The sequence below is a fragment of the Pongo abelii genome, chromosome 2 (assembly GCF_028885655.2).
Source record: "Pongo abelii isolate AG06213 chromosome 2, NHGRI_mPonAbe1-v2.0_pri, whole genome shotgun sequence".
In the NCBI taxonomy this organism is placed as follows: domain Eukaryota; kingdom Metazoa; phylum Chordata; class Mammalia; order Primates; family Hominidae; genus Pongo; species Pongo abelii.
The window spans coordinates 15,978,197-16,005,080 of record NC_085928.1 but is presented as its reverse complement, the minus strand read 5'-3'; the positions used below and the strand labels follow the sequence as shown (position 1 = coordinate 16,005,080).

The window sequence follows — 26,884 nt, the reverse complement described above, 5'->3', positions numbered from 1 at the left end:
CCTCTTTATTCTATTTTGTAGCTGCGGAGGTTTGTTTTCTCTTTCTAATTATTTTATTTTCTAGGTTTTTTGAGGGAATTTCAAGAGGGGAGATTTTTTTTAGTCAGGCTCATCTTAACCTCATGTCTGGAACTCAAGCTACTGAATTATATATTCTTTAATACATGTAGACCTACGTCAATGAATTTAAACTGCAAGGAAAGGGTTAAATTTCTTCCTCAAGTGTGGTCAAAATCTGTAGAGAAAAGAGGAACAGCTTCTCTTAAAGAAAGTTAGCTGGGTAGGTATACAGTCATTGCCGAGGAAGACTTGCACAGGGTGAAAGCTTTGCTTCTCTGCTGTTGTAACAGGGACTAGCACAGACACACGGATGAGTGGGGTCATTTCCAGGTATTAGGTCACAGCAGAAGCAGCCAAAATGGATCCCCAGTGGTGAGTAAGAATTCTTATTCTTTGCAGAGAAGTTATAAGTTGTGACTGCAGTGAAAGGCTGAGGTTGAAGATGGTGCTTTGATGTGTGTCCTTCACTTAGTTCCTAAGTGGAGAAGCTTTTTTTTTCTACAAAAGATCTTTGTCGCATGAAGGCAAGAATTATTTGCAATGCCCAAAGCAGTTCATTGGTGGTAGTTATATATATTTTTAGGTGCCTAATTTTGGTTTTGTAAATCTGTTATTCAAATACTGAATGTTACAGTCATTGATTTTAAGTGAAGAATCAGGAATTTTTAAAATATCTGCATACGAATGACAAATAACAGGGAATATGTTTTTTGTCTACCAGGGTCAGTTTGGTCTGAGGGTGGAGGAATGAGATAGAGAAGGTAGAGGGAGAGAGATCAAGAAAGAGAAAGAGAAAAAAGAGGTATAAGGAGAAAATGCAAAACTCAGTTAATATGTCATAGTCAGGCCATGGGAGATTTTGGGCAGGGTTGGGTAGTGGAAGGAGGTAGAGTGATTAAATTAGTTACCATGTATTGAACATGCATGGTGTGCTGGGTACTTTACTGGTGTTATTTCACTGAATTTTATTCTTCACAATGACTTTTGGAAAGATACCGTCATTCTTTTTGACAGATGAGGTAACTGTGGCTTAAAGAGGCTAAATAACTTGCCAAAGTTCACACTATTCATAAGGGATAGAGCTAAAATCTTTACTGCCCGCTTCGCTGTGTGCCAGAAGGTTTCTCCATGCTGTGGAGACTTCCTGGAAGGAGTCACACCCGCCCTTCTCTTGGATGGCGGCAGCTGGCACCAGTCACTGTGTATTTATTTATTTATTTATTTTTAATTATTTATTTTTGAGACAGAGTCTCACTCTGTCGCCAAGCTGGAGTGCAGTGGCGCAATCTCAGCTCACTGCAACCTCTGCCTCTCGGATTCAAACGATTCTCCTTCCTCAGTCTCCTGAGTAGCTGGGACTACAGGCACGCACCACCACGCCCGGCTAATTTTTGTATTTTTAGTAGAGACGGGGTTTCATCATGTCGGCCAGGATGGTCTCAATCTCTTGACCTTGTGATCTGCCCACCTCGGCCTCCCAAAGTGCTGGGATTACAGGCGGGAGCCACCGCGCACCCGGCCGTCACTATGTATTTATAATTACTGTTCTTTGAAAATCGAAGTAACTTTCATCTACCCAGTGCTTACTGGTTTGAGAAAAAGCTTTGTTGCTTTTATTTCAGAAGATTAAAATTTAATTTTCCAGTAAAGATTCCTTTTGCTCCAGGGGAATTTTGAAGTGTTATACTTGTATGAAGAAAAAAAGAATTTCAAAATTTATAATTTTTGTGGTACCATAGAGGGGATACTACTTAATTATGCTAGCACTGTCTGCAGAGGTCTAAAAAACCATAGGCTGCTGTCTATATTGAACTTGTTAAGATTCCTTTTGTTTCACAGTGCCTGAAGATTGGTCATGAACCAATAATAGCCATTAAACAATGTTTGCTCTCATAAGAGATGAAATAAATGCAAATTAAAACAACAGTGAAGTATCATTTTTTTCTCTGTCAAAGAGATAAATATTAAGTTTTAAAAAGCAAGCAAGCAAGAATCCTCTATCTTGCTAAGAAGGGAGGATTATTTGTACCCTAGTTGCCCACTAGTGGTGATATCATCTTTCTGGAAAATAATCTAGTGATACATATCAAAAGCCTTTAAAATGTATATGCCCTTTAACCAAGCAATTCACCTTTTAGGAATTTATTTTAAGATATAATAATACATGTTTGTAAAGTTTTAGTGATGGATATTTTTCTTGCTATTGTTTCTAATAAGGAAAATCTTAGAAACAATTTACATGTTTAAAAACAAGTGATTGGTTGATTATGGAACATCCATAATGGAATACCATGTAATTATTTGAAATTCCATTGTAGAACAATTCATAATGGTTTAGTTAAAGGGGAAAAATGCAGAATGAACAGTGCTATCACTTTTATACATGATACATGTATACAAACAATATTAATCAGAAATATAGGTAGTTTGTATTTTCCACTGTGTGCTTTTCAATTTGAATCCCATCTGTTGGCAGAAAAATAAAGTTAAATATTTAAGATTAAAAAAAACAATAGCTGGTTTTTCTCAGAGAAGTAACCATCTAGCGATGTGTGATAATTTATAAGTTGTGAGATTCCATAGTTAGGGCTTTAGCCCTTTGCATTTATCTTTCTTCATCTCTTGAATCCTCTTCTAAATACACCCACTCTACCCATAACTCATTAGATCTTGAAAGGCATGTTCTGATAGAATTTTATATTTAGAACAGGCTGGAGCACTCTTCCCTTATTTTACGGAAGTGATCGCATGGCTCTCTAGGGTGAGTTGCATATTGAGAGGGAGGACAGTGCAGTGGCTAACTGGCCGCACATTGAAGCCAGGCTGCTGGGGTTTGAATACCAGTTCCCCAACTTCCTAGCTGTGTGATTTTGGACAAGTTGCTTAACCATTGTAATTCCCAGTTTCTTGTGTGTAAAATGGGAGTATGGTAATATGTCATAAAGTAGTTGTGAAATTTTAATGAGATAATCCATATCCTGCTAAGTACTCAAGAATTGTTAGTAGTTTTTATTACTATTACTGTTTGGATTAAGAAACAGAGGAAAAGTGATTTGTCCAAGATTATACAACCACTTAACGGCATTACTAAGAACAGAATGGAGGAAGGTTTTTTCCAGCAGAAATGTTCAGTATCCTCTGAGCCTGGCAGGACAACCCCAAGTTGTGCTTTTGGGATGGAGGAGCTGATCTAAAACAAGCAGAACCCAAGGACAAGGCCAGCCTCCAGGGAGTGACTGATGATAGCGGGAAGCCAAATGGTAGAAAGGCAGGTGAAGTTAAGGAAACTGAGAGTCAAGTTAGGAGCAGGAATGAAGCCTGGAGCAAAGAGCTAGTGCAAGAGAGAGCAGATGACTCAGAGACACTGGGGCTTTTGTAGGCCACCAGCTATGGGCTTCATGGGAGGTTAATGTAGTTTAAAGTCTCAAGGCCTGGGTAATTAAATAGACAAACGGGGTCTAGGTGCATGGGGGAATTTTAAGTATAGCTTTGAGAAGATGCCTAATGGGGAGTAATAATAGAGGATGAAGCTGGGTGGGGCCAGAACAAGGAGCCCACAGTCCAGGCATCCAACTATAATCATCCTAAAGGAACAGCCTAAGTTTGAAGAATCATCAACAAATAGAGACATGATAAAATTTACTTTAAAAAAATCCCCTGGCAGAAGAATGCAAACTGATTTGGAGTGACACGGAGATCATTTAGGAGACTATTGGAGTAAGCCAAGGGGAAATGGTGAGGGCATGAAACCAGGGCAGTTATGGTGGGATCAGAGAGGAGAGGATGCATTTAAGAGATATTTTAGCACCAGAATTGACAGAATTTGGTTTTTGACAGATGTAGACACTGGGAGAGGAGGAGAGATCTAAGTGCATAGTGGCATCCTTCACAAAATGGAAGGTATAGGAAGCAGAGTGGGTTTGCGTCAGGCAGAGAGAAAAGACAGATGGTGAATTCCTTCTCTAACGTGTTGAGTTTGAGGTGCCTGTGGAGCAGTTGGATGGAGATGTCCAAGCAGACAAGTAGATATTTAGGTGCAAGTTCAAAAAAGAGGGATGGCCTGGAATGCACATGAAGAGTCTTCTGCATAAGTACGGTTGACAGTTGAAATTCTCACTGTGGGTCAATTCAGTAGCAGAGAGGATGGAGGATTGAGAGGAAGCCAAGGACAGAACTTGGAAAACCTTGACATTTAAGGAGGGAGATGAGGAAGAAGAATCTACAATAGATACTGAGGAGGGGCTAGAGAGACTGGAGCAGCTCAGGAGAAAAGTGGTATCATAGAAATCAAGTGGGCCTGTAGTCCCAGCTACTTGGGAGACTGAGGCACGAGAATAACTTGAACCCGGGAGGCAGAGGTTGCAGTGAGCTGAGATAGCACCATTGCACTCCAGCCTGGGTGACAGAGTGAGACTCCATCTCAAAAAAAAAAAAAAAAAAAAGAAAGAAATCAAGTGGGGAGATGGGTGCAAGAAAGAGGAGAATGCATTCATGGAAAGAGCATATTTACCAAGCTTTCCATGTTGAACACATGAGATGTGGCATGAAAGGTAACTGTAGTGACTACATGTTAAGCATTGAATTGTGGCTCCCTCAAAATTCATATGTTGAAATCCTAACTCCCAGGACTTCAGGATTTGATCATATTTGGAGATAGGGTCTTTACAGAGATAATAAAATTTAAATGAGGTCATTAGGGTGGGTCCTAATCCAAGACAATTGTTGTGCTTATTGTAAGGAAGGGAAACACACAGCAGAAAAGCGGTGTGAAGACACAGGGAGAAGGCGGCCATCCACATACAAGCCAGGGAGAAAGGCTCGCAACAGAGTCTTTCCCCACAACCTCCAGAAAGAACCAACCCTGTGGAAACCCTAAGTTTGGACTCCTGGCTTCCAGAAAAAAAATAAATTTTTGTTGTTTAAGCCACCCCAGTTTGTGGTACTTTGTTACCACAGCCCCAGCAAACTAATACACTTGGTGAGAGTGCATACAGCCAGAGAAAGAAGTTGTGAATAAGTGCATCAGGGAGGAGGGAAAGAAACCAAAACAGGATTACATCACTTAAATTAAGAGTAGAAACATTTCACAAAGCAGAGTGTAGTCACAGGTCAAATTCTGCAGAAAGGCGAAGTAGGAGAATGACTGAAAATGTCAGTCCAGAGGCCCTCAGTGACCTTTGCAGAACACTCCCAGTTGAGTGGAGGCAGTAGACTTTGGAGAGCTCGGAAAATGGAGGCAGCACAGATGGTCTCCTGCAGAAAATCTGGTGATAAAATGAGACCTCCTCACTGGAGTAAACTCACCTCTGCTGTCCGTGGAAATAATCTGGAGCCAAGCCAGCCAGACCCAGAGTTCTTCCTTCCTCCATTTTAAAGGTTAAACAGCGCTGAGGTCAATGGCTCATGCCTGTAATCCCAGTGACTCAGGAGGCTGAGGTGGGAGGATGGCTTGAGGCGAGGAGTTCCGTTCAAGACCAGTCTGAGCAACATAGCGAGACTCCCATTCCTAAAAAAATTTTAATTTAAATTAAAAAAAAAAAAGGGTAACCAAAAATAAAATCCAATACTTTATTTTTCCCACCCAAAACTAGTTTGGGAAGGATTTCAGGAAGAAAATAATTTTTGCAGTCATTTTACTTGTTGGATTTTGAGTGCACATAACATACAGATTCTATTCTGTATTGTCAGTTCAGAGGCAAGTCGAGATTTGAGGCTTCGCAAAGGTAAAGCCTCTGGTGAATCTGGTGAGATAAAGAAGAAAACAAGCCCAAGAGGAATTTCAGGGATCATTTATAATTTACATCAATAAACAGAATGGGGAAAAAAACCCATTGGAGATTGGAATAGAGAAGTATTAAAACACTTTCTTAGAAAGCTTTGAGTCAAAATTAATCTTTCTGTAGTGGCAGGAATATGATAAGCCAAACAACCCTAATGTCACAGCTCTATATTATTAGGTGCCAAATGAATCAGATTTGCACTGAAACATCAAGTAAAAATAAAAGGAATGAACATTTGGTTAAGTGAACCAATTAGTCAATACAGGCCAGAAAATGGTAAAACTGGATAAACCTAAAATACTCGACTACCTAGATTAATCAAGGCCAACCTAGATTATCACCCCAATATTACAACTATTTTCAACCAACTAAACAATAAATCTTTATCAAGAGCCTGATAGTTTAAGGTACTGTGATGAATACAAATGAAATTGCTGATACTTTTTTTAAGTCTATTTAGAAATAGAAACCCACAATTATGAAATGACAAAAGCAATTAATGCAGTTAATAATTCAGTAATTGTTTTAAAAAGAAATAAACATGACAAAAAGTTCATTCTCACCAAATACTAAAGAAATGCCAATTCAAACACCAATGAGATATTTTCCTGTATCAGATTAGACAGTAAAACAAACAATCCAATCAGAAAAATGGGCAAAAGATATAAAAAGACATTTCTCCAAAGAAAATACACAGATGGTGAACAACCATATAAGAGAGTCAACATCATTTGTCTTTATGAAAAAATTAAACCACTACCTACCTATAAAAATGGTTAAAATAATAAAAGATAATGACAACACCAAATGCTGGCAGGATGCAGAGAAACTGGATCATGCATAGATTGCTTGTTGGGAATGTACAATGGTTAAGCCACTCTAGAAAACAGTTTGGCAGTTTCTTATAAAACCAAACATGCATTTAGTATATGACCCAGCAACTGTATTCTTGGGTTTTGATCCCAGAGAAATAAAAGCCTATGCTCCTTCAAAAATCAGTATATGAATATTTATACCAGCTTTATTCATAATAGTAAAAAACTGGGAAAAAAAGTCCCTCAGTGGGTGAATCGTAACACAAACTGTGTATGCAAGATGTTACCACTGAAGGAAGCTGGGTGAAGGTACACAGGACTTCCCTGTACATTTTTTCAACTTCTTTTGAATCAATAATTATTTAAAAATGAAAAGTTTAAAAAGTAAAAAAAAAAAAACTAAAAATGTTCATCTTCACTAAATATTAAAGAAATGCCAATTCAAACACAAGATATTCTCCTTTTATGTGGATTTTGGGATGGTTGGGAGTAATCATGCTAATAAGTATGCAATAAGAGGATACTTTCATATACTACTGATTGTGGGAATATGAATGGGAAGAACATTTCTGGAAAGCAATATGTCAACATATATCAAGAGTCTTAAAAATGGTTGTACAAGCAGACACCCATTCTGGGCACTGCCAATTTCTCCATGTCCTTAGTACATTTTTTTTCAGTTCATTCAGCATCTTTGTTCCAGACACTGTGCTAAACATTAAAAATACACCAAAGATGAGTATGAGTAAACATGATTTCTGTTCTCAAGAATTTCAGTTTTGTGGTAAATATATGAAAGGTGATTTTTTATAAGATTTTTATAACAGGGTATGACGTTTCACAGGAGCATGAAGGTAGCTGTTTCCTATTTGTCTGTAGGCAGTATGATGTCTTAGATAAATGCCAGGGTTTTGAGCTAGTTTGGTTGGTACCAAATAATAAGTAGTTAATAAATCATCTTCTATTTATTAGTGGTATCACTTTGGGAAACCTATCAGCTTCCTGAACTTCAGTGTCCTCTGTAAGATTAGGCTACTAAGCACTTGCCAATGCCATGAGGAATATAACAATTTATAATGGACAGGAAGTCCTATGGAAATAAGATATTTTAGGACTCGCATTCTTTGCTTTAAAATCTATTATTTCCTATATTTTTAATTGTCAGAGTTCTTTAGTTCTGCCTTTTCTGTTTGATTTCCAGCAGATGGACTCTTACCTATAACCTAGAAGTTGCTATAGTAGACCTCCTGACTATAGATAAGAGAAGGGCATGCCAAATGCAGTTGAATCAGGTGAAAGTCAAGCAATAAAGCCGCCTAAAATAAATTTCATGTAAGGTAGGATGCCAAAATCATTAAAATAAAATTCTATTCTATAATAGTAATCATGTAAGTGCTTTCATGAAGTTGTCTGTGAAAACTTTCTTTTTCTCTTTCTGGACTTCAAATATTTTAAGTTTGCTTTTCATTTACAAAGATTTTTTTGCTCATTAGTAATCATGAACTGTATTCAAACTTACACTTCTAATTCTAGAAGATATATAAACTACCGTTTTTTAATTATAAAAATATTTATATATCTTGCTTTAATAATTTCACCTCTAGGGATCTAACTAGTTAAATAACAAGGGCTACAGAAACATATTTGTGCACCAAAATGTTTATTACATTATTTAATATAATGAAAAATAAGAATCAACCTAAATAAGTAGATGAATAGGTAAGTAAGTTAAAAATGAAGTTAATAATGACTCCTTAATGAGAGAAGACAACATAAGGCTACATACAGAATTGTAAAGAAAATAATCCACAGAATGTGTGTTTTATTTTGGTAAATGGTTCCTAAAACTAAGTAAGTACATAGAAAGAATTTTTTTTTTTTTTTTTTAAAGACAGAGTCTCACTCACTTTGTCACCTAGGCTGGAGTGCAGTAGTGCAATCTCAGTTCACTGCAACCTTCACCTCCTGGGTTCAGAACACGCCACCACACCCAGCTAATTTTCTTGTATTTTTAGTAGAGACACAGTTTCATCATGGGGCTGGTTTCAAACTCCTGACCTCAAGTGATCTGCCCACCTCGGCCTTCTAAAGTGCTGGATTATAGGTGTGACCCACCGCACCTGGCCTAGAAAGAATTTTAGAAAGAAAGCTCCATATCAGGAATTGAGAAGCCGGTGTTTTAATTGAGAATATATTTGCACAGAAAAACCTTGGCATAAATATTGGTTTACAAAACAAATAAACAATGTTCTTAATCTTGGATCAGGAGCTGCCCAACAACTCCAAAAAGTCAGCTTATGCAAAACCATCCAAGGACAGATGAATCAGCCAAACAAGAGAGAAAGGGGAAGGGAAAGTGTCTTTTCACAGGCAGCCTTTGAGGCAGTGCATAAACCATGCCTCTCCACCATCCAGACCAGACAGTTGTGACACACGGCTGACAAAGCAGGACAACGAAGCGTAGCTGCTCCTAAGGTGGGGATGATGCTGGAGCAAGGGGGAGCACCAAGAGGAAAAAAAAAAAGCATAAAAATAACATAGCAAACAAATATGTCAAAATAGTCATAGTAGTTACCTCTTGATTGGTGGGATTATGGAAATAGGGTTATTTCTTTGACTAAAATTGCCAGATCTTCAGTACAATTACATTGCTCTGCTGAGCAGGATGAAATCAAGTTGAAAAGTAATCTAGTAGTGAGGTACAGCCCCTATGCCATGAATGGCAAACATAGATCCTCAGATGACGGAAGTGAGTGATGCAGGCCTGTGGTTTATGTACAGCTCTGTGACGTATGAATGGTAGAAGCTGTGTATGCCCACAGGCGAGCCCCATTTCGAGAAGTGCTTCTGGTCACCACTCTGTTGTCCTGTGTATAAGGATGTGATTCAGAACAGCCAAGTCTTATATTTCAGGAGGAGCCAGAAAGACAAACTTACCAGTGAAATCCTAATATTTATATAATAGCTCAATGTCTGGAGGGGCTGGTTTGGTATAAATCACCAGTTTTACCTCTGACCTCTGTTAGTGCATCAGAGGTTCAGGAGAGAGTGAGAAAATTGTAAATGGAATATTTTAGGAATATTATATTGGGGCCCAGGCTGTAGTGAGTCAGAGCGAGAAAGTAGTGGGCTGAAACTATTTGACTGTTAATTTATTCAATAAAGTTTTATTTAATGTTGGAAAGATGAACATGAATCAGATAGAAATCCTGTTTAGAAGTTTCTATGGGAAGAGATATCACCATATCTAATATGTCTTAGCCTCTGACAGTAATTATGGTATACTATATTGTATCATATATGATCTCATTTAATCATCATAACTGCAGGAGGTAAGTAGTATTATCCTTGATTTTCCATAAGTGAAAACTGAGTCTCGCTTAGTTACATAGCTGACAACAGAATCAGGATTCCAAATGCCAATCTGATTCCAGAGCCAAGCTATGAACAACCATGCTATATATTATGGCAGATCAGGGAAGGAAGACATTACTTCTAGCAGCAAGAAACATTTGTGGATGAAAAGATTTGAGCTTGGAGAGAGCTGTGTTGAGCCATGTCCAAAACAATTTCTGGCAACTATACGATAAAGGTAAAAGCCAGAGATTGAAAAGTAAAAGCTGGTGGACTAAAAATGGTCCATAGACAATGGTCATCAAAACAACAAAACAAAACAAAAACCTTAATCATAATTAATTGCCAATATTTCAAAAATCTGGAGAATTCACATAAGTTTAGATTTCCAGCTCTTCTGGAGAATTGGAATATCTAGTAACAGTGTGCTAATAATCCCACATGGTAACAACTGGTGAATCTGGCAGAGGCTGCCCAGCTTCCAGTGGGTATAAGCTCTCCTCTTCCTATGCAACCTGCCTGCCTCATTTATATGAGCTGCTTGGATGCTGCAGATGCTTGAGTCTAAGAGCTTTGGTCTGGAAAGTGAGGCCCCAAAAAGGAAGAAGGAATAACCTATGGATCAAGGAGGTGAGAACTGGGAGTCCAGAAATGAAGGTCATTTGCAAGTCTGGACCCAGCCATTCCACTCCTTTGAGGAGATAAGATTCTAAGGAAAAGGCCATTTGCATTCTGCTCTCCAAGATCTCTGGGTGTTAGAAGAAATTGAATTGGGGGAGAGGGGGAAACTTGACTGGGGGCTCAATACAGACATGTAAATTTGAAGGAAACAGAGAGTTTAGATGACAGGCAGTAGAAAAGTTAATGTGTCCATTCTGTGGCTGACCCAAGATTCTGTTTCCAGGAGACCTCTCTGGCTTGTTAAGTGTTCATGGTTGCAGGGGAAAAGTTAGAAAAAAAGAAAAACAAGCCAAAACCCAGCTCCTTAAATGTTTCTAATTTTATTTTCAAACAATCAGGCAGAGTAATCCCTTTACACACTCTTCAGGCATTGGCTGAGGGTACCAGTCAAGAACCATTCAGTTCTGGGGGCCTTAGGAAAAATATTTCCTATGATTAAAGGAACTTTGGACAGGTTATTACCTTCTTTGAGCCTCAGTTTCTTTGTCACTTAGAAGGTTGAATGGTTTCCACGTTCCGAGGGTAAGGAATACGAGGGTGAATGAAGAAATATCAAGTGCATAGCTCAGAGTCAGAAGAAAGAAGTGACCAGGGACAAGGCTAAGAACTTACTTAAAAGGTGCCCAGCTGCTCAGCATTCTATCCAAAAAAGGGACACTGACATCTATCCAACATTCTAACAGCAGTCACATAGCATTATCAGCTAGAAATGAAAACAGATTCAATTCTATATCCTGCTAAAAGCTTGAGGGTCACACTAGCTGTGTGATCTTTGGCAGCTGGCCAAAACCCTCTGAAAGTCAGTTTCCTCACCTATAAATTTTTTAAAAATATTTATTGTGAGGATTAAATGAAGTAATGCATTTAAAATACTTAGGGTGCCTTAGAGTTCTAGCAGAGTGCGTAGCTCATAGTAATCAGTTAATAGAGATTGACTTTAATAAATAGATACTTAACTGAGCCTCCACTCTGGGCCTGTTACTATGCTAAGTACCAGGAGTGCAAAGGGAAATGAAACACGTTCCCCAAACTTGTGGAACTCAGAGCAGGCCAGCTGTATGAGTAGTGGATTTTTAACACGATGAGGAAACTGTTATAATGGAAAAACAAATAGTGTGAAGAGGGACTAAGGAAGATAAAGATATGGTGAAAAAAAGAGGGAAGGGTTCGGGCTCCAACTGTGGCATGATCTAGATCTGTAAGGAAGAGTAGAGTATTGCAGTAGAGAAAGCAGGGAAGACATTCCAGGCAGAAGAAACAGCTTCCAGAAAGGTAAAGACAGCAAAACGTTTTCAAAGGTTCTAGGGGTAGGGGATGGTGGGGAAGATGGTCACGGAACAGTGAATGGTTCAAGTGAAACTGTTGTATGGGTTGTGGGGGCAGTTTTATGGGTTGGGTGATAAAATCAGAAGAGAAAAATTGAATTCATGCTTTGAAAGGCCTTGTGTTTCTTGCTGAGAAGTGTGACCACTAACTCATGAGGAGTAAGGCATGGGTCTTTAAAGGAAGGAAGTTTCATAATCAAATTGTTTTCCATGAAAGATAATGAAGGGAGCCAGCCACAAGGCTGTTGCAGTCAATCGTCCAAACAAGAGATGACAAAGACTCTAAAACTGGCCACCAATGAATTGAAAGTGAATGGTGAGGAAGAAAGAATACAGGGTGACATAAACACAATATGTAAAATCCAAGGTATGAAAATGGCCTGGTCCCTTCGTCCTTACCACAGTCATCCCAAGAGACCAAAACAAAAACACAGAAAATCTCTTTTTAAAAATAATCTCTTTTGTTTGTATGCAAATAGGCCATCCACAGTGAAAATGCAACTCAAATGCAATATTTTATCTGCAGTCCACCAAATGCAAAGATCAAATTGGTTTACAAATGCTGTCCTTCTTAAAAATTCCAACTCCTCACATTAAAACTGTAGCCAGCTAGTGCAAGTTAAGATTGTTTGCAATATTAAATAAGATTTGAGTAAAGCTGAAATTGAGACACTTTTCAAAAGAGGCCATCCCTTACTCACATTGCTGAAGAGTAGAAAGAATGACACCTTCTTTTACCAGAAAATTTCTTTCAGGCAGTAATGCCTCTGTGTGGTGTCAGACCCTTCAAGTCTTCCAGATAAAGCATGTGATGGAAGTAGCAAGGAGCTGCAAAAATTGCAACTCTATGATTCTGCATCACCGACTTGAAAACTACAAGCCCAGGTTGACAAATGTACATTTTAAGTGTTCAGAGAAGTCTTAAGTGCCTTGCTTTGGTCACAAAGATGCCACAGGGAAGTAAGTTTTTGAATGTGCAGTGCCCCGTCCCCACCTCTGTTGTGAAATGGAAACTTAAAAAAAAAATCACTGATTTAAAAAACCACTGGTTTTGTTTTTTAACAAGTTTAGTCATATTGCCTGTGTTCTATATACCCCAATCTATTTTATTTTACTTTGTAGTGTACATTTAATTTATACTCAAATAAATATTTTACATAAGGTGCTTTCACAGATCTTCATGCTTCCCTAAATATTAAATATGCTGCCCATTTGTTAAAATGTGTTAGTTTTGTTATGTATTATATCCCTTCCCCTGCACACATAGAAAAAAAATATGAACTTAACCTTCAAGCAACTTTTATGTTTAGAATATTACCTCATTTTATTTCTTCTAACTGAGGTTATAAAGAAAATGGCAAATGTCATGTGCTTTGTAAAGAAATGACAGTTTCTCAGAATATGTAAATGCACACCCTTAGACAAATAGGCCACTTAAATTCAGAATCACAGTCTTCTGAATATTGGTTTAATATTCTCAGATAAAGATCGAAAAGATAACAAGTTTTGGAATCAGGTATTTACTTTGAGTTCTGAAAGGTGACATCACAGGTGTTGGTAGTTTATTGATATTTAATTTTTAAATGTGCCGCTGTATATATTTCATTTGATTAGAAATATTTTACATAGTTATGTTATTTGTTAAATAATAGACCATCTTTTGTATAACCTATCAGAAGAAGTCCTGAGATTGTAAGATTAGATTGTAAATCCTACTGAATAACTAGAATACAGAATTATTAAATTGGAAAGGAAGTTAAATCATTTAGACCGTCCTTCCCCCAGGAAGTCCTCTCTACAGTCTTATCCATGACAAATGTTTATGCAGGCACCCTAACCATTTAAAATATGAAGAGAAGAACAGATATATCGAGAAACCTATTCCTGAGACAAGAGACCAGGGGAAAACTTTTCTTAGTTGTAATCTACACAACTAACTAGAATCTACCTCATGCTCTTAAGATGGTGTTTAATCATGAGGATATCATGCATAACTGAAATTGTATAATGTTGAAAATCTTTTGGTGACTAGTACCCTGACTTTATTAAATCAGTGTAGGTCTCCTGCATTCAACTATGGTCTCTAGGAGGGCGGGGACCACACTTCTTAGCTCATCTTGGATCTCAAGACCAGTCCAAGGCCTTCATTCAGTCAGAGCTAGTTAAGCATTTGTTAATTGAATGAAGGAAATAAAAAAAAAAAAACTAGAAATTCCAAATGGTGAAATTACATCTGTGAATTTTAAGGTGTTATTGGAAAATGGGAAATATTACTGAGATTCGAAGATGGATAGGAACAAAGGTAAAGCATGAAAATGTGCATATTTGTGTGTTGCTAGAGTCAATAGTGATTGCCAGTTCCTATGCAGCCCTGGCACCACCTCTGAAACCTTGGCCAACCTCTGCCATGAGGTGTTGAGATACACGACAGGCAGGTGAGGAAGGAGGGGTGCTCTGGATGTAGTCTTGCTGCTAGACTGTGGTCTTTAGTGTCCGTGTCCATGGAGTGAGTTGTGAGCCCATCAGTTTCCCACACTACACTCCTTCTCTGGCTTAGCCTTCCTTCCCTGCCCTGTGGTCCAGGTTCCCCCTGGCCCCTGTGGCCTGCCTCCAGGGATGGACCTTCCTCCACACACTTCTCAGGAGCTCCTGATTGTGGGCATGCTCCAGAACACCTCAACTCCACTCTGCCCTGTCTCCATCAGACCAGAGACCTCACTTAGACCCTGGGTATGGGGTTGTTTGTTCTCCACGTGCTGCAGTTGTCACTAGCCTGAGCTCTATCCAGGCACCCATCCTTCTCATCTTCCTCATTGCCCTTTCTGCTAAAGCAACTGCACATCTGAAGGCTATACTTATCCCCAGTACAATGGTACTTTTTCTAAAATGCATACACCCTAATGCTTACCCTTTTGACAATTTTTTCCTGAACCTACCTTTTAATATAAGCAAATTCAGTCTTCAATCCAAATAAGTGTATTTTGCTGCCGAAGCCACCATGTGATTTTGAGAGACAGTGAAGACAGTCTTCTGCATTCACTTGTAGAATCCTGAAAATACCTCTTGGTATCCCTTGCCTTTCTGACTTCTTGCTTGAAGACATCTAGAAAAAATGTGTCCCTGGGTCCTAGTTTCTGGGTTCAGAAATTGATCGAATGCAAGAAAACAATACACATTGCCTCTTCCTTAGCATGCATGAATGGTAGGTGTGAATTTGCATCATGAGAAAGTAAATAAAAGAAGATTCCCCAGGGCAGCTAGGGAGGCAGAAAAACCCAGCCTAGGATGGGAATGGAGGACGTGTTAGAAGTTATGAGAGTGAGGGTCCATCCCATCCCACCTCGGTAACTCACTGGTATGGTATAAATGCAAAATTTTGGCTCACACAAAGAAAAATACTCAACTTCTAATGCTTAACTATGTAAAATTTGCTTTTAAAGTACAAGTTAAAATTGTATCGCCCCCTCAAAGAAACAAGAAACTCATTACATTTCTAAGAATGTTCCTTCAGAAACATGGAACTGAAAGCTATTTTTAAAAATTGATCTGGCCCTTAGAAAACTGGGGCCTTTTCTTTAATTTACCTAAGGAATTGACATAAAAGTCTAGGGTTCTGCACCAGAAAAATGCAGAAAGTGTCAAAATAAAAGGTAGAAATACAAAAGGAGACTTTTTGCAACAACGTTCTATGTATAGCATTTGATTCCAAGGTGCAACATGGGGAAGTGAACACGTGGACTGTGAAATTGATGCTAATTTTCTTTCCCACTAGTCTAGCAGCCCTCTAAAATGTCACATTATTAATTTAGTTACTTTACCAGAAATCTGTGTATGTGGTTAGTGAGTGTGTTTTTTTTTTTAATTAACAGACTTTACTTATTTTTAGAACAGTTTTAGATTTTCAAAAAATTGAGCACATAGTACGAGAATTCCCATCTACTCCCTTTGTGGCACACAATTTCCCCTATTTTTACCATCTTGCATTAGTGTGATGTATTTCTTACAATTAAGCCATTGTTGCTTCGTTATTATTATTATTTAAAGCCCATAATTTACATTAAGTTTCTCTCTTTGGGTTGTACAGTTCTATGGATTTTGACAAATACGCAATGTCATGTATCCACCATTATAGTATCATATAGAATAGCTTCACTGCCCTAAGAATCCCCTGTGCTCTGCCTGTTCACCATTCCCACCCCTCCCCAACCCCTGGAAACCACTGATCTTTTTACTGTCTCCACAGTTTTGTCTTTTCCAGAATGTTCTATCTTTGGAATCATACAGTATGTACCCTTTTCAGATTGGCTTCTTTCATTAAGCAATATGCATTTAAGTTTTCTCCATGTCTTTTCACATCTTGATGGCTCATTTCTATTTATTACCACATAATATTTCATTGTCTGGATATACCACAGCTTTACCAACTGAGGGGCATCTTAGTTGCTAATTATGAATAAAGTGGCTATACATATTCATGTGTAGGTTTTGTGTGGACATAAGTCTTCAATTCAATTGAGTAAATATACCTAGAAGTGTGACTGCTGGATCATATGGTAAGAGTATATTTAGTTTTTTAAGAAACTGCTGAACTATCTCCCCAAGTAGTTTTACCGTTTTGCATTCTTACCAGCAATGAATGAGGCTTCCTGTTGCTCCACATCCTCAGCAGCATTTGGTATTGTCAAATTTTTGGATTTTAGCCATTCTAGTAGATGTGTAGTGGTATCTTACTGTTTTAATTTGCAATTCTCTAGTGATGTATGATGCTGATCATCTTTTCATATGCTTATTTGCTGTCCGTGTACCTTCTTTGGTGAGGTATATGTTCAGATCTTTTGCTCCTTATTAAATTGGGCTGTTTGTTCTTTTATCTTTGAGTTATAAGAGTTCTTTGTGTATTTTGGATACCAGTCCTTTATCAGATATATCTTTTGCAATTTTTTTTTTCCCAATCTGTGGCATGTCTTTTTATTCATATAATGGTTGATACATGTTTCTGCTTTAAGGAGGAAGGGTTTTAAAAATACAATTTACAGTAGCAGTAAAAACAAAAATTTATTGCAAATGTCTTATGTTCACTCTCAGGTGATGTCAGGGAACTATGGACCCAGCAGGGTTTAATTAAAGGGGAGTGTCAAGTCCTGGGGGCTGTGGCTGACAATCCTGCTTTATTGGCAATTGTGCAGCAGGGCTGGGAGTAAGAAGACAACCCAGTCCTGAGCTGCATCACTTCTAAATTAAGAATAATTCAGGAACTGTGTTTACAGTGAAATCCTGGCCCTTCTCACATAGATTATATTATGCATAGGATATGAATTTCTGTCCATGAATCCAAGTACATGCGAAATCATCACTTTGAAAACTTCCTTTAACTCAACTTAATCCTACCTGTGAGCCTCAATTCTGCCAGTTGAACAAGAGACTGTAACTGAGTCATGCAGGAGTCTCCTTCCTTTCCTGCAGCCCAGTCAGAATTCAAGAAGTTCACCTGGTACCCGGAAAATGATGGAAGGGCCTCAAGTCCCTAGTCTGTCCTGGTTGCCATTGGCACCCTTACTATCTGAGCCCATAGTGGTCTGTGAAGTCCGGCAGCTCCCTGCCCCCATGCCACAGTGGGGAAAGAGAATATCTACTGACGCTGGGCCCCATGAGCAAAGCACGCTGCCTTTCTAGGCATGAGCCATCACACCTGAGGTTGCTACACCCTCGGGAGCACTGACAGAGGGGCAGTTGGGTTTCTACTGCTCACAGGACCCAGACAACCATCCCCTGCCCTCCCTTCTTCTTGCATTTCGAAAGCACTCTCTTCCTCTCTTTTCACCTCTAAGCCACCGGTATCACCTCTTCCATGGGCTTTCACAAAAGTCTGGATGAACCTTTGAACTTGTATCTCTTCTGCTTTCCCCCTTGCACAAACCTCTGCATCAAGAAAGCTTAGGAAACAAACACTAATTAACGTTTCAATAAATAATGCTGCTCTAATTATTTGTGGAAACTATTCTGTATTAGAACTACCATCAGCACCACCTCCTAGAGTGCTTTTAGACTTGACCACTGGCCACAGGAGGCCACTTCCATATAACAACAAACAGATGGCTGAAATTGGAAAACTCAGCTAAATGTTCAGATGTTTCTAGACTCCCACGGGTTTCTGGCTCTGGCACATGGAGTAGATCTTGATTGTGTGGTCCTCAGGGGACTCTCTCTGGTGAAGTTTGGTGAGGTCAACTTCCACACCCACACACACCAGCTGCTGTGTGTAGCCTCTCCTCCTCTGGTTGCTTCTCCTTGCAGCCTTGGCCTCTTCAGTCCTGAGAGCGTTGGAGAATGAGGCAGTGGAGGAAGCAGCGCCACACAGAAAGCAGCTTTCTGAAGTAACCTCAGCAACTTCCTCCTCACCAAACACAAGGAACTGATCTTCTCCACTGGGCTCGGCCTCTTGTCAGCCAAGGACAACACTGTTGGCCACCATCACAGTTGGCCCCGCTCCACCCTTGGCTCTGATGACATATGTGGGAGTCAGAGGAATTTTGATTGGCTGACTGCTAGCCTGTGACACAAACAAGATGGGGCAAGGGGGTTGCGATCTGACTTGACATGTGAAAAAAAAAAGCCGTGGTCAGCAACCCCCTGCAACTGTTGAAAGGCTAATTCAATCTCTGACTCATTAACAAAAGTGATCTTGTTCGCTGCCTGTTCTGCCCTGAGAGCCTTCTCTGCTAGGAGGTAGGTTGACTGACTCAGGGAGAAGGGTGCTGGTGGCAGAGCTGCCAATGGATGAGGGTCCTAGAGACCATCGACATGAGGGGCAGTTGAGAACACTGTAGTATTTAGCTGAGAGGAGAGACTATTAAGAAAATTTACAAAATCAGCTTTCAGCTGTTTGGAAGGGTTTATATAAAAGGATAAAATAATATGTTCTGGTAGTTCTAGAAAACAGGACAGAGACAAGTAAATGGTACTTACGGATTGGAGGAGTGAGTGGCAGTAGTTTGGGGATTATTTATAAAAAAGACATTTTTCTGTTAACTCTCTTTTCAAATAGTGAATTTCCCAACTTGACAAGTAAGAAAGTACAGGCTAGACACGCATCTGTCATGACACTGAAAGGGTCCTTGCTTGAGTGAGAGACTGGAATGATGACTTTTGAGGTCCCTTACAGTCCAGCAACTCTAGCTAAGTTGGAGAATAAGAGAATTCCATGACACCGTATCACCCCTCATTTCTGCTGCCTGCCTCACCATTCATCTCTCTTTACTCCTTTTAATATCATTCTACGTTACAGCATTGAAGGAGGCTGCTCTAAGTAGGAACTGAAATAAGTAGATTAAAGAAGTGCTATGGAAGGGAAAACAATAAAACAACTTGTTTTTTAAGAGTCTACTATTGCCAGGATCTGTGCTAAGCACCATATATATGCCATTCTATTTACCCGTCATGACATGCCTATGAGATATTTAGTATTACTTCTGTGAGGAAGCCAAAGCTCAGAGAGGTTAAATAACTGCCCCAAGAACACACAGGCATTAAGTAGTGGAGCAGGGTTTGAACACAGGTCTCTATGACTCCAAAGCTCAGTGTGATATGTTATTTTTACTGATATGTTTATGGATAATGATACTGCTTTCTAATTTAGTATTAACACAAAGATTTTTTTCTAAACAGATTTACTTAAAGTATGTTATAAAAATACTGTATAAATAATGAAACAGATTTTACATGAGTATGAAGTGGTACTAGTAGCTAGAATGATGAAAGTTTGGGAAATACTACTCCAAATATTTTGATAGCTAGCCTTTCAATTTAGCCTGTCTTATATTTGGACTGCTGAGTACAAGGAAAAGAAGGAAACATGAAAATTAAGTGAAATATGAGTTACTTCCCCTATGCTCTGATAGGTGGGTAATTGATCATATGTCACAATAAGAAAATCAAATGAACCTTTTCAAACAACAGCAAAATCTGTGATTGTAAAATCCAGAGGAAAACCCCAGATGGGATCTATCTGTATGAAGGATGAAATTTCCAGGGTCTGAACATAGAATGGCTGAGAGGAAGTGATGACCCTGTGAGTCAAGACCCTGGACCCTGGGGGAGCCCTGTGGGTTTGAGAAGCCCTGGGTGAAAGGTGAAGGGTTTTACAGACCTGTTTACAGACCTCTGTAGTGACAGAAGGGAGATCTTTGTGCAAAGGTCAAAGTAAGAATTGGGAAAGTCTGAAAAGAAAATAGGAAAGTAATAATGAAGACGAAATAACTACTTGGCATACTCTGCCACATGATTTACAGGCAAGGTTTCCTTTGTTTTTCACAACAATGCAGCAAAGAAGTGATTATAAGTCACATTTCATAAGTGAGAAGACTGACATTCAAACATGTTCAATAATTGGCCCAGGGTCCAGTGGTCAAGCCAGGACTGGACCTCGGACCACCAGTTCCAAACCCACACCCCTTCCCTTGCACCACACGCTTTTGTGTGGATGAGCCTTCCCAACCCTGTCAACAACAAACTGTCACTTTGTCACTTTTAATGTCTCCTGCTTCACAGGACACAGCTAGCCTCCAAGAGATCAGGGAGGCATGCCCAGAGGGTGCTGCTTCTCTCTTTTTAAGCTCAAGTGCCACAGACCTCAGAGGCACATAAATGTCCCCCACACTGAGCAGAGGACTTTGCAGTGCCTGATCAGGGCAGAAAAAGGAGGCACGCACCTGGGGGAGGATCATATACGAGTGAAACTGTCCCCGCTGAAGCACTAGGTTTGGAGAAATCTACTGGGCATTTACACACTTTTCCCACTTCTGCTTATGACTTGTAGCCAAACTCAAGAGTACCACCCACTTCCAGGAATAGTGTACCAAGGTAACAGAAACATTCTAGATTCGTACAATTGGGGTTAGATTAGGATCATCTGAAAATGAAGTTTGTGTATGTCAATTGCCTTCTAACAGGATGGGTGGAGAGATGTACTTAATGAATGATTTTGGGGAAGGGCTAGAAGTGAAGCACATGGCCTCTCTGCCCTCACTCATTGAAGGCTGTCTTCTGAAGCCCTGTGGAGCTCAGTGCCGTCCACATGGTTGCCCACATTTGTTGAACTGAACTGTATTTTCACCTATGGGCTTCAAAGGCTGTGTGTACTCTGGGATCTCTGGGAATCTGTCAGGGAAGGTGTCTTTGTCACGTTTGTGGATGGGGCTGCCTTTGGGGGTTTCCCAGGGCTTTACACTCATGCTCCGAGGGTACGTTTGTAGTCATTCTCATCAGTGGAAATGCCCACCTGCCGGCAGAAGTTATTTGGAACCAAGCAAGAGCACTGTCCCTGGCTGTGGTGTTGTTTCTCTAGTCAGTTCCCCTTTCTGTATTTGAGTTCTACCGTCAGTCCTGGCATTATTTCTCTCTCTACAAGGAGCCTTAGGAGGTACGGGGAGCTCGCAAATACTCCTTTTGGTTTATTCTTACCACCTTGCTTCTGTGTTCCTTGGGAATGCTGCTGTGCTTATGCATCTGGTCTCTTTTTGGAGCTGCAGTGGACAGGCATTTGTGACAGGTATGTTTGTGGAGGCTCAGACGCCTAGGGAGTGGCATGAGATAAAGCTGCAAGCTGCATCTGGGGCAGAGATGCTGATGTGCTAATGGCCGGCCAGAGACTGAGTAAAAGGGATTGCAGAGAGCATGCTTAAAACCTCTGACCATCAGGTTTGCTTCTCAGATTGACTACATTGGAGGTAGGATATTACAAAAATCTGTCTCTTCCTGCCAGATCCCTTCATCTGTTTTTCGTGAGCTGAGACAGAATAGGCAGGAAATAGAAGGTGCCACTTACCAAATAACTGGCAGCTGTTCTTGGCTTTGGGGTGCTGGGGTCTCCGAGCAGCCTCTGTTCTAGAAGAAGCAATTCAAAGATGTCAGCTGGCCCCGCCTGAGTCCCCTGTGCCAGTGGGAAATCCAGAGAAGGGGGATTTCCTCCTCTTGCAGCCTCTCTGCAACGGACTTACTTGGCTTTCCTGTTTGACCTTTCCCTTCTCTGGTCCAGAGACCCTTCCCCAATATTTCTTCCCATCCAAGTGCCCCATCCCAAAATTAGCCCCACTTGGCACCAGAGACCAAGATCTAATTTAAAAAGAAATATTCTTGGGTCAAAAAAGAGCCCAGGCAAGTGATTGAACATACTGTGTTTCACATACGGTGAACCTATTTGCATTTGTATTTGCAAACGGGCTTAAAATATCATCTCTATTAATAGTAATTTAAGGTTCTGGAGAGCCAGATGAAAATAGTTTTTGACAAAGGGAACTTCCTACTCCTGTTAAACTGTAATAATGAAGGAAATGAACTGCTTATCTTACATGTAACCTCAATCTTGGGACTAAGGCCCTGTACTAAAATGTGTCTATTTATGTGCTCAGACTTGCAGTTCGTGTTATGTCTGCTGCTGCAGATACCATTAATATTATTTATGTGAGCTATCCTGTGTATAATGGAAGCTTTTATAAATCTCTATTTATGTATTCCTAATATAGTTATTAAGTGCTTGCTATGTTCCAAGTACTAGGGACTTAACAGGTAGCATAAAAGACATAAGGAAAAGCTGTACTCTTGGTTTCTAGCCTAGTGGGGAAATCACATTAATTTAATCACACTAAACATGACTACATAGCAATAGTGCTTTAAAGGGAAGGAAATTGTTCTATGTGACTATATCAGCTGATTAATTACTAAGCCTTTGCATTTGATATTTTGGTTAGTCTATTCTTGAATTTCATATTCCTCTTCCTGGGTGGGGGTGAGAATGGGATTGTATGGAGTTGAGGCTAGGGCAGGTGGGGAGAAAACATGAGAAAGATGAAGAGATGAGCCAAGCCAGATTCTTCAGTAGAAAAATCAAGGTTGAAATACCATGTTTCAAAAATCAGACTGAGGTGGGAGTTGAGGTTAGGGGTCCCTAGGCCAGGGGATTGAAGCTTCAAAGAGATAAAACTAGAGCAAAAGCAAGCACAGAGAGTGGCAGAGAGGTCCCTGGGCATTTTTCCACAGTCCATTCTAGTGCGGGCAATCCACCTTTCATGGCCGGGCAGGTAAGAGTATCTGTGGGGTGGGAGAAAGGATAGGGCCATAGGCTGGGCACACAGCCCTTTACTGGCCCTTATCTCTCCTCTCTTCTCCTATACAGCGCTGTTTCCGAACTGTACATTGGCTTACACTCGGGCTGAGGTTTGGGAAATAGGCGCCATTTTGAATATGTGTGGAGGAAGAAAAGTGTGTCTTCAGCACTTTCCACCTCCCCATCACCACCCTGAGACCTCAACACCAGGAAGCAAATCGTTCCCAATTCGTCCTCCTTTATTCATGGATGGATATGATTCCTTTCTAAGTTCCATGTCCTTTTTAGATAAATCAACTTGAAACTAATGTCTAATAGCTTAAAAACAAACAAACAAAAAAACCCTCCTCCTTCCAGCTAGCATTTGCATTTTAACAGGGGCTTTCAAAAAATGCCTTAGCCCAAAGAATGAGTAATGTGGGAATTCCAAGCAGCAGGGTAGGACTGGTGCACAGAATGGGGAGAGAAGGCCCCTCAAGTTGTGGCCCTGAAACGTTGGCTTCCTCTCTTTGACCATGATGCTGTTTCTGAGAAAACAAGAATCAGGCTACCTTAGGGGACCAGGATGGGCATGGCTCCCTTTTAGTGAGTTCTATGAGCCTCATTCCTGGCAGTCAGAGCCCTCGAGTGGATGAGTACAGACTAGGAGAAGCACTGTGAAACTTTGCATGATCCTTACCTTTTTGGCAAAAAGGAAAAAAAAGTCGTTTTCAAATTCATCAATAGTTTGAAATAGGGTGTGCCTTGATTCAGAAAGTTTCGATTCTAGATACAACTCGGAGAACTAGGCGTATGTCTTGTACACAGATTTGCTCTTGGGGGAACGGAAAAGCTAAATGCTATCGCCATGCTATGCTCCTTCTTCTAGGCCAGTGAGGGGAACACACTCTTCATTTTAATATTTCAGTTGCCTACAATATTGGAAGGTGGATAAAAGCACTCTCTGCTCCTTCTAAATCTGCAAAGACATTTCTTCTCTGCACCTACACATCCCTGATGCAGCTCTCCTCATGTCTCCGTGGAAACACTGTGCTCTCAAATGAGTTTCAGAAAGAACAACTCACGAAAGAAAACAAGCATTCGGTCAGAAAACTCTCCACAAATGGGGATAAGGGGGATTTGCTCCAAGGAGAGACTGGAAACCAAGTCAGACATAAAATCCAGCCTAAGCCAGAAGGAGACATGGCTGGTGGGAGCTTGAGGAAAACAGAGCTCAGGATGGAGGACGTCTCCACCTCCAGTCGTGTCCTCTGTCCACCAGACACCAAGAAGTGTTCATGTTCCATCGAGGCAGCCCTCACACCCATCCCTTCCTCATCATGCCGACCGCCTCTTTACTGCTTCAGGCTCACCATCTCAAGTCGATGAGCCTGTAATACTGGCTTTCTTGATCACCCTGATACCAGCCGTCACCTCTTGACAGGCTTATTTTCTTTAAGCTGACATTACACCATTTTTCTGCTCCCAAACTATTAATTCCAAACTTCCAATTTTCTGTTAAATTAAATATGAATTCCTTATTTGACTTTCCATGCCCTATTAAGCTATCTTGCTCCTTGCTTTACTTATAGAAACTAATCTCCCGTTATTTATCCAAAGACATCCTCTGCTGCAGTCCAGTCAGCTTTTCTTATTGTCCTATAAAAATTCCATGGTCACTCCTCCATTTCCATGTGTACTTAAAAACTGTTATTTGATTGTGTCTCAGAAAGCTGTCAAAGAATATATACCAATGAAAATCATCAAAAAGGTTATACTTGATGTTTTTACATGTGCGTGCATGTATGTGTGTATCAAAAATATGGCTGAAATATTTATCCAGTGAAACTCAATCGACACTAAAAAGTGGTTCTTTCGGAAGCATCAGTTCTTTGAGACCCATTAAACAGATGCCTCGGATGCAGGGTTATATATTATCAGGAATCTGTCTAGGGGAGAATTATTGGAAGCTTGCAGAGCCTTTCAAGGACAGAGGAAGATAGCTACCACGTTGAGTTCTAGGAAATTAACAATTGTTATTGTTAAAGGAAGACAGCGTTTCTCAGAGGAAGACTGTTAAACAGTGCAGTGGCCCAGGCTAACAGCCCTCATGAGTTGGAGTATCAGAATGAGTGGACTTAATTACTTAGAACCAATACAGGGTGGAACCTCATCTGCTGTAACAGAAATCGACTCGTGCAAGTTCTAACATGCAGGGTACAGTTCTGAGACCAAGTCTGACTCACCTGTCAAAGCTCAGCTCAACTATTACCACCTTTACACCACCCTTCCAAGCTGTAGGAGTGCTTGCTATTCTCCTTCTGAAGCCCTGGATCACTTGTAGCCAGCTCAGCAGACTCTACCCAGACAGGGATTCTTTAAATGTACCGTATTGTCTACTGTGTTAAAAATGAGAGGAACTGACTCAGGGTGAGAGCGATGGAGTGTCCAGATGTTCTCCTTTATTTCTCCTTATTCCTGGAAATGTAATGAGAATCTTAGAGGTGAACTGAAAAGTTATGAGTTCAACCACTCACTCAATTAGAGATTCGCTCCTAAAATGTCTCTTCTGTGTTATTACCCCCTCTTTGGTTTGAATAGTACTTGTGACAGGGAGCTTATCACCACACAAGAAATGGTTGTAGCTTTCTATTAAAAGTTTTCCATCGTCTGGAACTGAAATCTGGCTCCCTGTAACTTTTAGTTATTGGAACTACTTGCCCTTCAGCAACAGTGTATGTATCCTCCCATGGAAGGGCCCTTACATATTTGCAGACACCCAGCATATACTTGCAATCTTTTCTTCTTCAGGTTCATTACCCTAGTCCTTTTAGTTGTTCTTCATTTTACATAATTTCATTATTCACTAGTGAACCTTGCTGCCCTTCCCCTTGATAAACCGAATTTGTCAGTGTCATTCAAGTATAACTGACCTCACAGAATGTGATACCACAAGTGATGTGGTCTGATTAGCACAGAGTTCAGTGAATGAATCCTACACTAGGATTGGATGAAATTTTAGTTAGCCATGCCACACTAACATTTATGTGATTTTTATGTTTACTATGGATAGACTATTTCTCCTGTGTCCACTTCTTCCTCTTACACAGTGGTTATTTCAAAACTGAAGTACAGATTCTTACACTTACCCTCAGGAGATTCATCATGTTAGTATTAGTCTCTCTTTTCAGGCTTTATGAATATTAATTCAGCTAACCCATTTTTGAGGTATCTGTCTCATTTTGTGCCATCTGCACAGCAGAAGTTTGATTTCTGTTGCTTTTATTAGTAGTTTTACTAAATACATAAAAGTGAAATAGTGAAACACAGAGTCTTGTAGCATCCACAGTGGGATCAGTCTTTTAGACAGGAATGATGCAGTTGCTGAGTCAAATGAATAAATGAATAAATCAGACGATACTTTGTGCTCATTTCCCGTATTGATCTATCACCACATCCTGTTAATTATTATTCTAAATATTTCTTGATCTATCCACTTTTCCCTCACTTCACCTGCTACTATCCCAGACCAAACAGCCATCTTCTTTCACTCAAACAATTGCAGTAGCCAACTGATTGGTCTTCCTGCATCTGTCCTGGCTTCCCTATCATCCATTTGCTACACAGAAACCACGGTCATCTTTTCAAAATGCAAATCTGATGATGTCACTCTCAGTTCTAATTTCTTTGGTGGTTCACACATAAAGACCGAAATCTTTAACTGACCCATAACACAAGTGTGATCTGGCCCCTGCTCACCTCTTCAGCCTTGTCTTTCACCTGTCTCTT

The 26,884-nt window shown here is 40.0% G+C and overlaps 1 protein-coding gene across 2 annotated transcripts in view; it reads left to right on the top strand.

Annotated features, from left to right (window-relative positions):
* Positions 1 to 290: 290 nt before the first annotated feature.
* The window catches only part of CD86 (CD86 molecule), a 64,169-nt gene continuing 37,575 nt past the window's right edge, over positions 291 to 26,884 (top strand). The window contains exon 1 of one of the 2 annotated variants that reach the window (XM_002813228.5): positions 291 to 432. In XM_002813228.5, the coding sequence (XP_002813274.3) occupies positions 419 to 432 (14 nt within the window). In that variant the 5' untranslated portion in view covers positions 291 to 418. Of the gene's footprint in view, positions 433 to 21,300; positions 21,563 to 26,884 lie in introns of those variants that run through there. The other variant, XM_002813229.6, reaches the window with a different exon arrangement.